Source organism: Strix aluco, chromosome Z (assembly GCF_031877795.1).
Source record: "Strix aluco isolate bStrAlu1 chromosome Z, bStrAlu1.hap1, whole genome shotgun sequence".
Lineage (NCBI taxonomy): Eukaryota > Metazoa > Chordata > Aves > Strigiformes > Strigidae > Strix > Strix aluco.
In genome coordinates, this window is record NC_133971.1 from 29718978 (window position 1) to 29734110 (window position 15133).

A 15133-nucleotide genomic window follows, 5' to 3' on the forward strand; every position below is an offset into this window, starting at 1 on the left:
TCATTTTCTGCCTGAGTTCTAGAGGAAGTCCCTGCTCAGCCAATATGGCCTTCTGCCCCACTTGCTTGACTTCTGACACTTTGGAATTGCCTGCTCCTGTACTCTTAAGAGATGGCTCTTAAAAGTGAACATTCATGGACCCCAATACCTTCAAAAGCAGATTCCGAGGGGACCTTACTAACTAGCTCCTTCAGCAGCCTGAAATCTGCTCTTACCCATACAAGATGTTATGCAATTCTTATTAAAGACATTTATGAAGATAAGCAGCACACTTAATAAGGTAGCTAAGGAAAAAAAAAAAAGGCAGTGGGGAAAGTATTTTCTGGTCATTTCATTTTCTTATCTATCTAGGTTGAGAGTCTAGCAGCACAGAACCAAGTCTCACAATGAAGAACATAAATAAAGCAATTTTATTTTACCTGTTTTGTCAGTTAGAGGCAAGTTTGAGCAGAGTATACCAGGTGCCTAAGAGTTATGTTCCCGAGAATATCTGGGTCAAAGAGATTAGTTTGAGGAGAAGTGAAGCTAACGATCTTTCTTGCTTTGCTTAGTAGTGATGTCCAAGACCTTAGTCCAGGTGCATGAGGTGCTGGCATCTGACAGTCATGAACTTCACCCTGTAGAAGCTCTTGTTACTGCAGTATGGTATGAGAAATGATCTTCTGAGTAGTGAGCAATATGCCTTACTGGATATTCCTCAAAAGTGAGACCAGGGAGCCTGACAAAAAGCAAAATGAAATGCTACAGTGGAGGCTGACAAGAGGAATATGGTTATAGTCTAGCCTGACTCTTGATTAAGAAACATTCAAGAATTTTTAGTAAAATGATGGCATTGCAGACTTTTTTTATTATGTCTGAATTAGTTTGCTTAGAAGAAAGAAACAGCCTTGGACATTAATTTGCATTAAGGTTGCTAACAAAGGACTCACCATGGCATGGTTTGATGTTCAAAGTAAACTTCAAAGCAGATTGATATCTGTAGTAAGGCACAGATAATCCTTATTAATAGGGGCCTTGCCTTTTTTGCATCAAGAAAGAGAATGGGCAGTGGAGACAAATTCATGAAGCAAACCACTTTCAAGCACAGCTAGATACCTATTGCCAATAATCCAGGCCTGGTCACAGTGTGACCTGAAGAAACTTTGAGCTATTCAATGTGACACACCCATTAGGATGCAGCCTGAGAAAAAAAATATTGCAAAATGCTCAGCTATGATGTCATCCTGTTTGTCAAGACCTAGTAAATATAAAAGCTGGGGATAGGGAAAAAAAGGAAAAAGAAGGGTTATTCTCATAACAATGGCAATCGCTTCACATGGGACACCACCAAAACAAAAGTATTGGGGTCTGCAGATGCAAGACCATGAGATTAATGATAGAAGAACATTTCCTTTGTTGAGGACAAAAAAGGAAAAATACTGCTGCAGAGGATCTGGGATACACTGCCCGAACAGCTTGTCTGAAGGGGTAGGGAGCTGCAAGTGGAAGGCATGCTACAGGATTGCAGATGTAAAGTCCTCCAGACCAGCAAAAGCGTTGCCAAAGCTAGCACTTTTCTAGTGCCTTGTTCCTTCCTGCACCAGCCTGGATACAGGTGGAATAACAAGCTGGTGTTAAGAAGCTGTAACTCAGGGACTAAGAGCATGCCAAAGGAGCCATCCCTTTATTGTGTGTATCCTCTGCTTTACAGGAGCTCTAGCTCAGATGAAGTGTTCCCAGTGACAAAGGGAAGTAAGCCGGCTTTCAGGATGCTCATTGTTACTGGAGATGCTTGCACCACCTCAACCAAAGCTGAGGATGAAACCTCCATCAAAACAAAGAGAAAACATCTCTCCTGTCCTGCTAGGTGCCTTGTGTGGCTTTATGCTATTAAACATGCCCTGCAAGAGAAACAAGAGTGGCTTTATTCTGTTTCTCAGCAGTTAATGAAGAGTTTGAAGCTAAGTAGCATGCTGGAAACCCCTTCACAGCCCTGCCCTTCACTTCCACTGTGTCCAGAGAAGCATGAGACCTGTGCTTCTAGAGCACAGCCAAAGCTTCAGGCACAGACTGCTACTTTCCTCAGCCGTTAACCAGATAGAGGTATTCTAACTGGGAATAAAAAGGTACAATTTTTATTTGCTCGAACATTTTAAGAGCTCCTGTAGTGAATTCCTACCAATTATCTGTGTATAAATTATTCATTATTTTCACTAATGAAAACCAAGACATGCTATACTCACGTAGATGAAAAAAATCTGTAATGTTCTCTCTCTCTCCCCCTCTCTCTTGTCCCCTCTGCCCCTCATACATTTTCATTTTGAGATTATTCTTAATCCATGTATCTTTGAATTAGGAAAATGTAGATTTTTTTATTAGCAATAAAAATTTTTTTCCCCTACAGATTTTTTCATAGATTTATGGATCCATAATCATTCACGTCACAGCCTGAGGGACCTGAGGCTGGAACAGGATAATAGCCCCTAAATCCCCTTCTCTAAGCACTCAGATCTTCCCTGTCAGCAAGATTAAAACAGTCAACCAGCAGTCTTCATGTGTCTATATCCCACACGGAGCTTTCACAACCACAGGAGTGGTGGCTGGCAGGGAGAAAAATGCAGAATCGCTATTGTGCATGATACTACTGAGATAAAGAGAGGAGAAAACAGGATTGTCAGACTTTGTAGTGTTGGAAAGGACTGCTGTTAATTCCTTGATTAGGTGAATGCAAAGAGGGGAGAGGAGTAAGGAAAAATAGTATGTTGCAGTTTAACATGCAGCGACAGTTTCCTTTCCTAAAACATAAAGACAAAGAGACAGAAACACCAAATGTCCTCCAGCAGCCTGACAAGGGGAAGGATAATGAAGGCATGCATGTAGACAAACAGAGTGACTTTTCTGCTACCGCTCCATTGAACTCCCAGCCTCTACTGCTCCTGGGACCTGAGGGGAATTACAACTATTATGTGGATGATGAAGATGAGGAAGAGGAAGAGAAAGAACAAGGAAAATGGCCAAGTGGAGACCCATTTGAGGGAGAAAACAAGCCCTCATCATCCATTCCTTGCTCCCCTGCCTTTTCCTCTGGAGCCCCGACCACAGCTTCCACTTCATCCGTGCTGAACATCAACGTCGGCGGCCAAAGCTACCGCCTCACCTATCAGGCAGTGGCCATCTATCCCAAGACCCGCCTGGGCCGCCTGGCTACCTCCACTGACCGTCGCTGCCAGCTGGGCCTGTGTGATGACTACACTGCCCAGGTAGATGAGTATTTCTTTGACAGGGACCCGGCTGTCTTCCAGCTGGTGTACAACTTCTATGCCTCAGGGGTGCTGCGTGTGCGGGACGAGCTGTGCCCCCGTAGCTTCTTGGAGGAGTTGAGCTACTGGGGTGTGCGGCTTAAATACACCCCTCGCTGTTGCCGCATCTGCTTTGAGGAGCGCCGTGACGAGCTGAGCGAGCAGCTGAAGGTCCAGCGTGAGCTGCGCTCCCAGGCAGAGGCTCAGGAGAATGAGCAGCTCTTCCACCACATGCGCTACTATGGTCCCCAGCGCTGGCGCCTCTGGAACCTTATGGAGAAGCCCTTCTCCTCTGTCACTGCCAAGGTGATGGCAGTTGCCTCCAGCTTCTTTGTGCTCATCTCCGTGGTGGCCCTGGCACTCAATACAGTGGAGGAGATGCAGCAGGTAGACCGGAAGAGTGGGGAGAGCCGACCTGTCTTGGAGCACCTTGAGACCCTGTGCATCGCATTCTTCACACTGGAGTACCTGCTGCGCTTGGTCTCTACCCCAGATCTGCGCCGCTTTGCCAGCAGCGTCCTCAATGCAGTAGACCTCATTGCCATCCTGCCCCTCTACCTGCAGCTGCTGCTCGAATGCTTTGCTGATGACGACCAGCCCCGAGGTCGGGGCTCTCAGCACGAACATGATATCGAGAAGGTGGGACGAGTGGGCAAGGTGGGACAAGTGCTTCGCATCATGCGCCTCATGCGCATCTTCCGCATACTCAAGCTGGCCCGCCATTCCACTGGGCTGCGTGCCTTCGGCTTTACGTTGCGCCAATGCTACCAGCAGGTGGGCTGCCTTTTGCTCTTCATTGCCATGGGCATCTTCGCCTTCTCTGCCATGGTCTACACAGTGGAGCACGATGTCTCCAGTACCAACTTCACCAGCATCCCCCATGCTTGGTGGTGGGCTGCCGTAAGTAAACACGTCTCACCTTACTGAGTAGCCATAGACCCTCCCTCCCCTCCCCTTCCTTACTAGAATTGCTGACAGTCTTGAAAATAGCAGGCTCAGATCAGTGAACATCTGCTCTGAATCCTGAGCTTACAGGACATATGCACTCACTCACGCACACACACACACTCTCATTCACCTCTGTTGTAAGCTTGAATCAAGGCTTAATCAGGCAGTGCTGAAATTTCCATCCAACCAAATGCAGATAGTACTTGCACTTTTAAAGAAGAAGTGGGCAAAAAGACAGGAAGGAAAAACATTTCCCCATCTAATCCCATTATCAGTGTTGCCAAAAAAAAAAAAAAAAAAAACCAGTCAAAAACCCCACAGCTTTCATCAGACTAGCTGGTTGCAGGTGGACACAGGATTTTCATTTTTGTTCTTTTTGCAGATCTACTGTGACTCATCATACAACTGCAAGATGATAAAACATAGTTTATTAACTATAGTCTGGTCACTAAAACCTGCAAAGCTGAAGCTGTCCCAGAGCTCTGGCCATTAAAAATGAATTAGGATGAACAGTTGTTTTACACAAGAGATTGTGTAAAATCACAAAAAAATGTGCCTCTTAGGTGGCACATCTAAGGCGCCATGTTTGCACACACACACAAAACATTGGCAGTTATTTATACTGTGACAGACTTGCAGAGGAATAAATACAAAAAGTAGAATGGCTCAAGGGGTTGATAAGGGGATAAACTGCCTTCTACATCTAGGTCACTGGTTTGAATCCCACATCAGTCAGTACTGGGAGCTGGTTCATGTCACCTTGAATCTTTTTTTGCAACCTCTGCCAGAAAGAGTGTGATTTTAGTCCCATCCCAAGCACTTGGAGTGAGGGTAACTGGCTGAGTTTCAGCTGACAAGCCTCAGAAATGAAGAGAATGACCTAGTTTCTAGAGACTGCCACTGGATTAGTGCTCTAAGGCATTTGGGCTTGTCTCCTTGAGAGGTCTGAACTATCACTGACCTGTACTATACTGTGTTATGTGGAGGGATGTTTTTGAGGCAGCATTTTCCAGGATGTTGTGTTCATATCTTTGAGGGGCATGAAGATTTAGCTGGGAATACAATGTTGCCAGAGTTTAAAGTCCTCCACCTTGCTTAAATGCCTTCTGGCTCAGGCAATGTCCTGATAGAAATATCACATCAACCCAAACTCAGAATTCACATCTAAAGGGTTCGGGAAGCCATTCAACTCCAGACTTGAATTATATTAACACACGAGGTTGGACATACATTCACTTACAGGATGCTAACCAATACTTCTCAAACTGTTGTGAGATCAAACTTATAGTTATATCCTTCAAGGTGAGCTGTGAAGACAAAAGAAACTCTTCTGGGTTTATCAAGACTAACATCAATGGAGAGGGAGGTGCAAGCTATAAGTAAATGCCTAACAGGTAATCTTCATGTGCAAGTATGGCAGTTTCAGAGTTATCATTTTTACAGCAATGTTTTGGCAGGGGGAAGGGTGATTTTATCAAGGGCTTTGGGGAGAGGGGGAAGTTGATCCCTGCCTGTGCTGCTGCCTGCAGCATTTCAGAGCCAGAAAACAACAGCTCTGTTATGCTGCAGAAGTTGTATGTATCTATAGCAGCTTGGACCAAATCAGAGGGTAGCTAGATGTTGCAGATGTTGAGAGAAGGGAAAGGGCCCATACCTTGGCTGCCCATAACTCTAAGGCTTGTTCTAATCTGGCATCAAGTACATTCCGTTTTGCAGCAGCTGATGCTGGCCTCCATAATCCGTTTTTATGGTAAGGCCCCGGGAACACTTCTGACTCCTGGTCCTGGCTATAGGGTTGGCTATGTCCCAGTAGCTTCCCCAAGGAAGGAAGCCCATGCAAATGGACTGGAAAGGAATCGGGAGATCTCACGCTGGTTGATCAGCATAGGCACTGAATGCACCCAGCTGCATATGGGGCCCACAGGACAGCAACCCCAACCCATCCAAGGTTATTTCTCCTGGACAGCAGCCCTGGGAGCCCATGGCCTGCACTTCTAGTTCAGTGATAGCTGATGAGATGTGGTGTTTTCCCACACATATGTTTGTAGTGATTCAGTGCATGGCAGAAAAACAGGCCCTACAGACACACATAGATATTTATGTATGTACCTCCATATATCCTCTAAGCTGGGACATGGGAAGGAGGAAAAAATCAGCGAATAAAGGAAAGGGTCCTGTAACATGACCTTCACAGGTAATCTTTAAGTGGTATACACAGATTAACAAAAAATTCAGGCTTCATACATTACTAGAATAAGGACATTACCCTTATATTCTGTTTTCTGAATGTGCAGGATATATGTAAAATCTTTAGAGCTCATTTTTGCAAGCTGGTGACACCATAATCATTTAGATACTGCTAAGAAACCTATATGACTATGAGTACATGAAAAAGGCCTATTTAGTTGAGCAAGTGTCTCCAAAAGAGAAGCTGTAGCATACATATTGCTATTCCAAGGCACAAAACTCTTTTAAAAGTCTATTCATTTTTTAAGAGTGAAAATTAAGATATCTGAATCACTCAGATTTCCTTAAAATCCAACAGCATTCACAGTCTCACACACACAAAAGTATCGCTCCCAAACTGTAACAGGCAATGTAAAAGACTATGCCAGTGGAACAGAACCTTATCACAGGATAATGGTTTTGTCCTGGCTGGTAGAGATAAACATCTTGCCTTCATCTCAGTATTTATTTTTAGAGATATTTATCCTGTATTATCATTCAAATCCAGTGACTTAATTTCCACTAAACCAAGTGGCTAATCCTTTTTATTCCACAGGAAACACCAGGTGCATCCTACAAACGTGCTTATGCAGTGCTGTCTCATGTACCCTAATGCTTTCTTCATTTGAAATAACATTTTATTTAGCATGTTAGGGGATGGCAGGTTGCACCCTGTGACCTTCCAAAGACTTATTTCAGTGCTAAAGCCACAAGGGCATTACATTGAAAGTCCTACTGCCTGTGGTTTATTTCTGACAAAGTTTTAGATTACTATTTCATAGATACACACAGTGTGTTGAGATACTGTGAAAAAAATTAACTAAAATTAATTGGCTGAAAAAGACCCCTTGCACAGACTAGGAAGTGCCAGAAGGCAGAAGCCTGCAAGTTTTACCTGCCAGACAAAAATAAGTTATATTTACTAAATACAAAAATTATAAAAAATCAAGATATGTGCAGTGCAAGTATATAAATTAGGATTTATGCTCACTGTTTGGGAGTACAACATTCATATGTAACATCCCCACAAGCAAACATACATGAATTTTTGAAACTCAGTTTTACAAAAAAAATGTTGCAGTACTTGATATAATACCAGGTCCACATAAAACACAGTTCCTTAATACATTCATAGGCTAAAAAGAAGAAGTGCTGATGGCTGAGAATAAAAACGTCTGTGAAACTATGTAGACAGTGGTGGCAAAATATACCTATTCATATAAAGCGAATATACTAAATACTATCACTCCCACAAAAAAAAATCCAGAACAGTTTAACCAACCCCCAAACTCTTCTTCAAAGGGTATTCAGCAAAAATTTCCCACCTGTGTACCTGTCAGCTAAAACAAACAGGAATATTCCCTACTGAAGGCACACATAGACCTTACTTTTGTAATCTCTGACATACAGCTGAGCAAGAAGATCAAACAATTTAGCACTATAAATATAGATGTTGTGAGCATAGACTGTGAGCAAAAACTTTCAGGCAACAGAGAAAGATCTGTGTTTTTTCCAGAGCTCCTTGTAGGTATGTAACCATTAAAGCGGATTTTATCTAGAAACTTCAAACCCTGGGTCACTTCCTCCTATAGTGCAACATTATAAAAATATATTTCACAATTAGCTGAAGCTTTTCATGTGTTTTTCATTAGTTCCTAAAATATATATGGTAAACAAAGGTAGTACTCAAAATGCAGCCCACAGAATAAGTCCCAAAATACTGGGCTTTATAAGCACACTGGATTTAGACATAGGGCATCTGTTCCAAGTGACACGATGAGGGAGCCGGGCTACAGTTAGCGCTGGATTTGTGTGGTCAGGGATTCATTTCTATCCGCTCACTACAGCCTGCTGGACAGGCTGGTGTGAAAATTGTTTGGAAATCTCTTCTGAAGGACAAAGCTTTTAAAAACTCTCCTGAATGGTGTCAAACTGCACTGTTGTCTTTCTTTACTGCATGAGAGGAATTTTTTTTTAATTAGGGATTTTTGCATAAAATGGAGGGTACAGAAAAAAAGGCATCAGATATATGATGCCAAGTGCAAAAACACCACCTTTAAAATTGTCCCTGATCCCTGAACATATCTGTTTGCATGTTTCTTCTCAGCTAATAAGCTGAATGTTGGTTTGCCTATAGGTCAGCATCTCTACAGTGGGATACGGAGACATGTATCCAGAAACTCACCTTGGCCGCCTGTTTGCTTTTCTTTGCATTGCGTTTGGAATAATTCTGAATGGCATGCCCATCTCCATTCTCTACAACAAATTCTCAGACTATTACAGCAAGCTGAAGGCCTATGAGTACACAGCTCTCAAGAAAGAAAGGGGGAAGGTGGACTTCACACGGAGGGCCATGAAGAAAATATCTGAATGCTGTGGAGAAGGTGCAACCCACCCTTTGTCACAGCACTGATACAGTTTGTGCTTTGGATATTGGGAGGGAACAGAGAAGCTGAAGGAGAAAGAAGAAAAACAGATCAGCCAAGCTAACTGAAGATAAAGTGAAAAGGCCAAAAGTAACAAAAGTAGATGATGAAATCAGTTTTGAAGGGAGTTGCTTTGAAAAGAAAAAAGGTTCAGATTACAGCAACAGATTTTGGGGGGGGCTTTGGTAGGCTGTGAGCAGCACTTTTATGTGCTCATCAACTATCTTGAATCACATTCTTCAGATTAACCACCCAGAAATTCTGAATTAGACCCACATGAAGATGTAATGCCCTGCTACTGATTAGACCCACAATAAAGACCCATCATAATCAAACTAAAAGAAAACAAATTGCTGCCATTAAGGGTCAGCCACCACACTGTTGTCAAGGCAGTCTCAAAAATTAAACAAATAGAATGCCCAATATACTGACTGCATTGCTGAAATTGGTTTTGCACCAGCTTTCAAAACCAGGAAAACAGCCTGAAGTGGTTACCTGCATTTATACTGCTTAAGATTTCATCTGTTATTTCCACTGTCAGATAGCTATGCTTCATTGTTTCAATTTATTTTTCAAATGCAGTCCTGCACATGATTCCCATTTTCATACCTAGGCAAGCAACACACTGCTTTTAGTATTCCTCACCACCACCACCTCCACATTAATCTTTCACTATGCCAAGAACTAGTGAAGAAGTCTGGAGTCTAAGTTGATAAATGTCATTGATCAATTTTGAAAACATTTCCAAACCAAAACCTTCTTTAGATATAGGATTAAGTGATAAACTAAATTTATTTCACAGGATTTAATGTATCTACTTATTGAATTGTTAGAATAATAGGCCTGTCATGGGACATAAGTGTTAAAGCAGCATTTTAAAAAAATTATCAAATGAAACATGTAATGGATAATACCTCATAAAGACTTTTCATACAAAGGATCTTATCAACACTTATCTGTAACCAATTTTAAATTTAATTTAGCATCAAGATACTTTGGTACATACAGTCATTAAGGACACAATTCTGACACCTTAGCTCACTCCCAGTAGTACCTTGCTTCCTAAGATTACCAAGCCTTTTTGCACAGCTGGATGCAATTTTTCATGCATCAGAAACTCACCCCAAAACCTATGAAACAAATAACAACCACAACAACGGCAATTAAATGAAATCAGAGTTTCATGAATTAGTTCACAGCATATCAGAAGTATTCTTTTCAGGTAAGAGCAGTCATACCAGTTTAGAAATAGTAACCTGAAAAACAGATCTGAAAAAATAGTTACTTTATCGGTACCTAGATACAAAAACATTTAAAAAAAAGAAACAATAGTAACAGTCACTGATAGGGCCCATGGCTGTTATTCAGCAGCACTCTCGCTGCAAACCAGCCTAATAGTAGAGGTGCATTTTAAAATTCTTGAACTCTCACGTTGTGTCTGTGCTACTCTGCTGAATACAAATGGCCGCATTCAAATCTCAGAGCCACACTTGAGACAATGATGTGAAGCTCACTCTTGGGACAGCTGAGGGTGAAAAAGTTCATTAATTTTGCCACATCCATGCAAATTGTGTCAAGCGTAGGGACATTTCTCCTTTCAATGGTGAGAAGGTAATTAGTAACCAAGTTGCTCTTCTCATTCTCTACCTCCAGACAAACGTATCATAGGCCCATCTGTCATTTTGTTCTTTAGGAATGACAGTCAGCACATTGTGTGCTGATCAGCTCTGTTAAAAGCTCAACCATGTCTTTAAGGCACAGCTGAGTCCTGGGAGATGAATGTGATAGATGTTTACTGTTCTGGACTGCACACAATGCAGCAGACACAATCCTGGCACTCACTGAGAAGAATAGCTGCTTTACTTTGGCTCTAGGGATGGCACAAATTTGCATGGTCCTTCTGCACAGCAACAGGATGAGGACCTTCCTGAAACCACAGGAAGCTTCTCTCTTAGAGCTCCATTACAGTTCAGTGAGGTGGCAGGTTACAAGCATGCAAAAACACAACTGGGCTTTCTTTTCAACATGCAGCTTGGGTTAGATCCATTAAAAGGACATCAATATTGGTGATTAGCCAACTTTCCAAGATATGGGAGACCCTAAATTAATTTCCTTGTCTGAGGGAATCAGTACTTGCACTTACCATGCAGATGTGATGCAGATGCCCAGGCTTGCATGGCAAGCTCAGCAGCTTCTTACCACCTAGAGAAATCCAGAGCCTGAGCACTTACTCTGCTGAGGCGGGACTTCCTCATAGTCTCAGACTTGGTACAAACCACCAGCCTCATTTTCCACCTCACTTGCCTCACCTCACCATCATTCAAGTAGATGTTCTTCAAGACATATAAGGGAATAGGCTTTCCACATAAAACATGGGCAGGAGAAAAAGGACTGTTTTCTGTTAATCAAGAGTCAAAATCGAATGTCCTCAGTGAGTGCTTTCTTATCTGTCCAACAAGATTTTAATACACAAGCCCCATACTACTTCTCTAACAGCTTGGAGTGGGCGTCTCCCACCCCTCTAGCTGAAGCTGCTCCACTTTGCACTGAGTAAATATTGACCCACTGGGTGATAGTAAAAGTAAGACTGTACAGCTTGATGTTTGCAGCACTTGGCTGGGTGGAAAGGTGTGGGTCACAGGCCCTGCTTCAATAAAGAGCTGTGAAAGTACCCTGACCAAGCACTAAAATTCTCCCACTCACTCACTGTCCTCTGGTTCAAGAAATCTTTGGTTGAAGGATTTAGTCCAGAAGGACTCCAGAATCAGTTCCTGCACACTGCAGCCAGCCAAAAGTAAAACTCTTACTCAGACTACCCAACAAGCTACTGGCCATGGGTCAAAACACTTCTTGACATGGAGAAGATCAGTTTTTGTGCCCTCAGGAGAAGATGACATTAAAAGCAGTACCACCAAGTCCCATCTGGGTGCTCTGAACACCAAGGCCATCACACCTTGGGCAGCTCAGCTTACCTAGTGACTGCCTCACTCACTTAATGCACTTTGCCCCCTCATCCCTCTGCCACCCCATCCCACCATCTCACTGATGGCAGCTTTGGCACTTTTTTGATTCCTCTATGCACTGACTCAGCACACAGATGTGACAGTCTGGGGGAGCAGGTTTAGATCCTTGATTGATTCATGACCTAGCTCAGTTTAGAGAGCTCTGACTAATGTTAGAGCCAACACAAGACATATGGTAGAATTGTGCAATCTGGAGGACAGACCTCTGGCAATTGCCACATGAAATATTAAGCGGAAGAATACACAAAGTTTCTGTTTTTCTGTTTTGTAGTATCTGGCTCACATTCCCTGTTGCATCCAGCAGGTGAATGGGTTCTTAGTGGAGTAGGGCATTTTCCAGCAAACTGGAAGTTAGTGTTTAGGTTTTTTTTTTTTCAATTAAAGACCCATCATTTGCTTCTCTGGAATACATTATGCAGCTTTCTGCCTTGTGTCTTAACTAATCTTATTTTAGGGGTGAGAAGCATAGGTCTGTGCATTTCAATAGGAAAGTGTATGCCTAAAGTTGAGGCACCACTATACAGCCAGACACTGTCCTGCATGCCCAAAGCTCTGCCAGTACCAGCATGTTCTGTGGATGGCTACTAGCAAGGTCCTCCCACAAGGTCCTCTCCCCCTGCAAGAGCCTGTCTGAGTCTCATACCATACAAAGAGGACCTCTACCCATCTCAGAGGAAGGAAAGAGTTCATATTCCCACAGAGCACACTTCTGACAACCTGCAGAAGGCTGGCCAAAAACTGTATCAGCTGGTTTTGAAATAGGATGCAGCACTATTAACATTTCTTTGTTGACACAATGGTTCCTTCTGAGAAGGACTCTCAGTTGATTTATTTTGCCACATCCACTAAGACTTTTGGTGGTATCATCACTGTCCCTCGTTTACTCAAATGAAACAGTCAAATCGTACACATGATGAGATCTAAAAACAATGCGAGAGACATGATTGTCTTAGTTACTTGAATGCCATGGGGCTTCAACAATCAAAAGATTTCAGAATAACCACATCAAGGGAAAATATGCTTAAACACAAAGAAGATGGGCAATACTAATAAAGTTAAAGTAGATAGGGTTTGTTTCATGAGATGTAATTTTGGCACAGGTAAGGGTTTGGGGAAACAGGGTAAAGGATTCCAAACCACTGAGAAATTAGAAACCTCTCTGAATGTGGCCATGCTAAAGTCTTCTGTTTTAACTAATTGCAGATATCAATGAGCCCCAGAGCGAGAAGGAAAAAATGTTCTATCATTATGTTTCACTACAGATTTAGCAAACATGGTGTCTCTGGTACGCAAAGAAACAGTCTGTTTATCTGGATGGCCTGGCTTCATTTTAGGACAACTAAGTGTTGCTTCTTCTATTCATTTTAGGCCTGGGAATTACTTTAGAAAAATGGAGGGGGGGGGGGGGGGGGGGAAGAAAAAAATAAAAGAAGAAAATAAAAAAGAAGGAAAAAAGGAAAAATAAAGGAAAAAACAAAAAGAAAACCAGGGGTGGGGGTGGTAGAAATCTAGAGTCTCCCTACATGAAACAGTGGAAAGAATTCCAATTAGAATATACTTTTGCACAAATCCTTGTCTTAGAAGAACGTAACATTTTTAATGCAATTCAGCAGCTGTTTGCTTTTCTCATTCAGAAAGATAGCACTTAAAGGGGTAGCTACAGTAAGTCACAGATTAATAGGCATCTGGTGCTATTCCCATGCTTCTAAGGCAAATAGTAATATTCAGTCTTTAAATATGTGTAATTTTAAAGATTATAAACTAGGCATACATCAAAGTTTTTGGAGAAAAATAATGGCTATCAATAAACCTAGGAAGGAGAAATTGCCACGTGGCTTAAAAAACAGCTTCAACTGTTTAGAACATTATGGTTTTATGTTATGTAAAAATATTTGATTCATGTATATCTGATATTTACAAAACCTTTATTAATGTCTTTATTCAGTAGTAGAGAAATTACATGGCATTTGACTGTAATCCAGCTCTTTATCTTGGATTAAAAAAGGGAAAGGTCAGAGGTACTAGCTTTTTATGTACTTAGGTAATTTAATGGAAATTTGCTGAGAAAAATTAAAGCATTCTACAGGTAGCTTCTGAGATAGAGATTATCAAGATTTTTAAATAAAACTTGTCAGAGCAATTCTACTCTATAAAATGACTCCGTACTGTCATTCTAACTTCTGAAGCAGATTTCCTCCATTTATAAGCAAAAGCATTTTCCCTCTATTAATAACCAGATAAACAAGTACCATACTTAAAGTCAGTCTTTCACTACTACTAATAACTGTTTGTCAGGCCACCATGTACCCATGCAACACTATCATCCCCTTCGCCAGTTCTGGCAGAGGAAACTGCCTGAAAAGCACTTCTACTACCAGCTGGCAAAGAGAAGGCAGAACCTGCTTCAGCTGCAGAGCTAACATAGCTCTACATGGCTAAAACCAGCTAGCACTGCCACTGAAAATGTCTGTCTGCAGAGGAACTTTTCAAAACCCATATAAGAACAGCCTTACTCAGTAGGACACTTTTTTTTTCCTTACCAAAAACTATGTATGGAGGCGAAGGCATGGACTGCAGATGAGTGCAACAGCCCACCCACAACAGAAAGGCTGGGCTCTGAGGTCGAGTCGTTGTGATCAAGTCCTGGCATAAATCGGATCCACACTGACATCAAAGGGAGGGACTTCATGCTTCTCAAGTCTGCTCCAGCCAAGTCTTGAGGGTCAGGCTGGTCTGACTTTCCAGTATATTAACATCCAAATACTTCATTTGGGTAAACAAACAGGAAAAAAAAAAAAAAAACAACAAACTGACAAGTTCCAGAAATTCAGAAAAATTCAGGAAATTACACACAGGTTGCGACAGCACGTCCGGCTGTGATGGGGGGCGCAACGCCCTCTAAGAATGAGGCCAAGGCAGCCCGGTCTCCCTGTGGAAAGTACAATCCCTTGCACGGAAAATTCTTCACTGCTGCCGCCCAGAGGTTACAGGCTGCCAGATTCCCCTTTTCCTGAAAAATATCTAGTGCCTGCTACCCGCTATTTTAGCTATCTCTGCTGCATCTTCTTCGGGCAGAGTGTACCAAAAGCTTGCAGTCATGTCAGCAAGGGTGTTTACAATAACGTAAAATTTAATCTGACTGCAAAATCTGTATTATCATCACTTATGGACTAAATGAATATTCAATCTAATTCTGCATTAATTACACTGGCGATTAATTTCCCCATTCCTT

General features: G+C 42.1%; 1 protein-coding gene across 1 annotated transcript; it reads left to right on the forward strand.

Moving 5' to 3' along the window:
• Positions 1-2561: 2561 nt before the first annotated feature.
• KCNV2 (potassium voltage-gated channel modifier subfamily V member 2) lies at positions 2562-13270 on the forward strand. Its single transcript, XM_074812777.1, has 2 exons — positions 2562-4178; positions 8590-13270. Exons 1-2 carry the CDS (start codon positions 2739-2741, stop codon positions 8863-8865), a joined length of 1716 nt encoding a protein of 571 aa, XP_074668878.1. The 5' UTR covers positions 2562-2738; the 3' UTR covers positions 8866-13270.
• The last annotated feature ends 1863 nt before the right edge of the window (positions 13271-15133 follow it).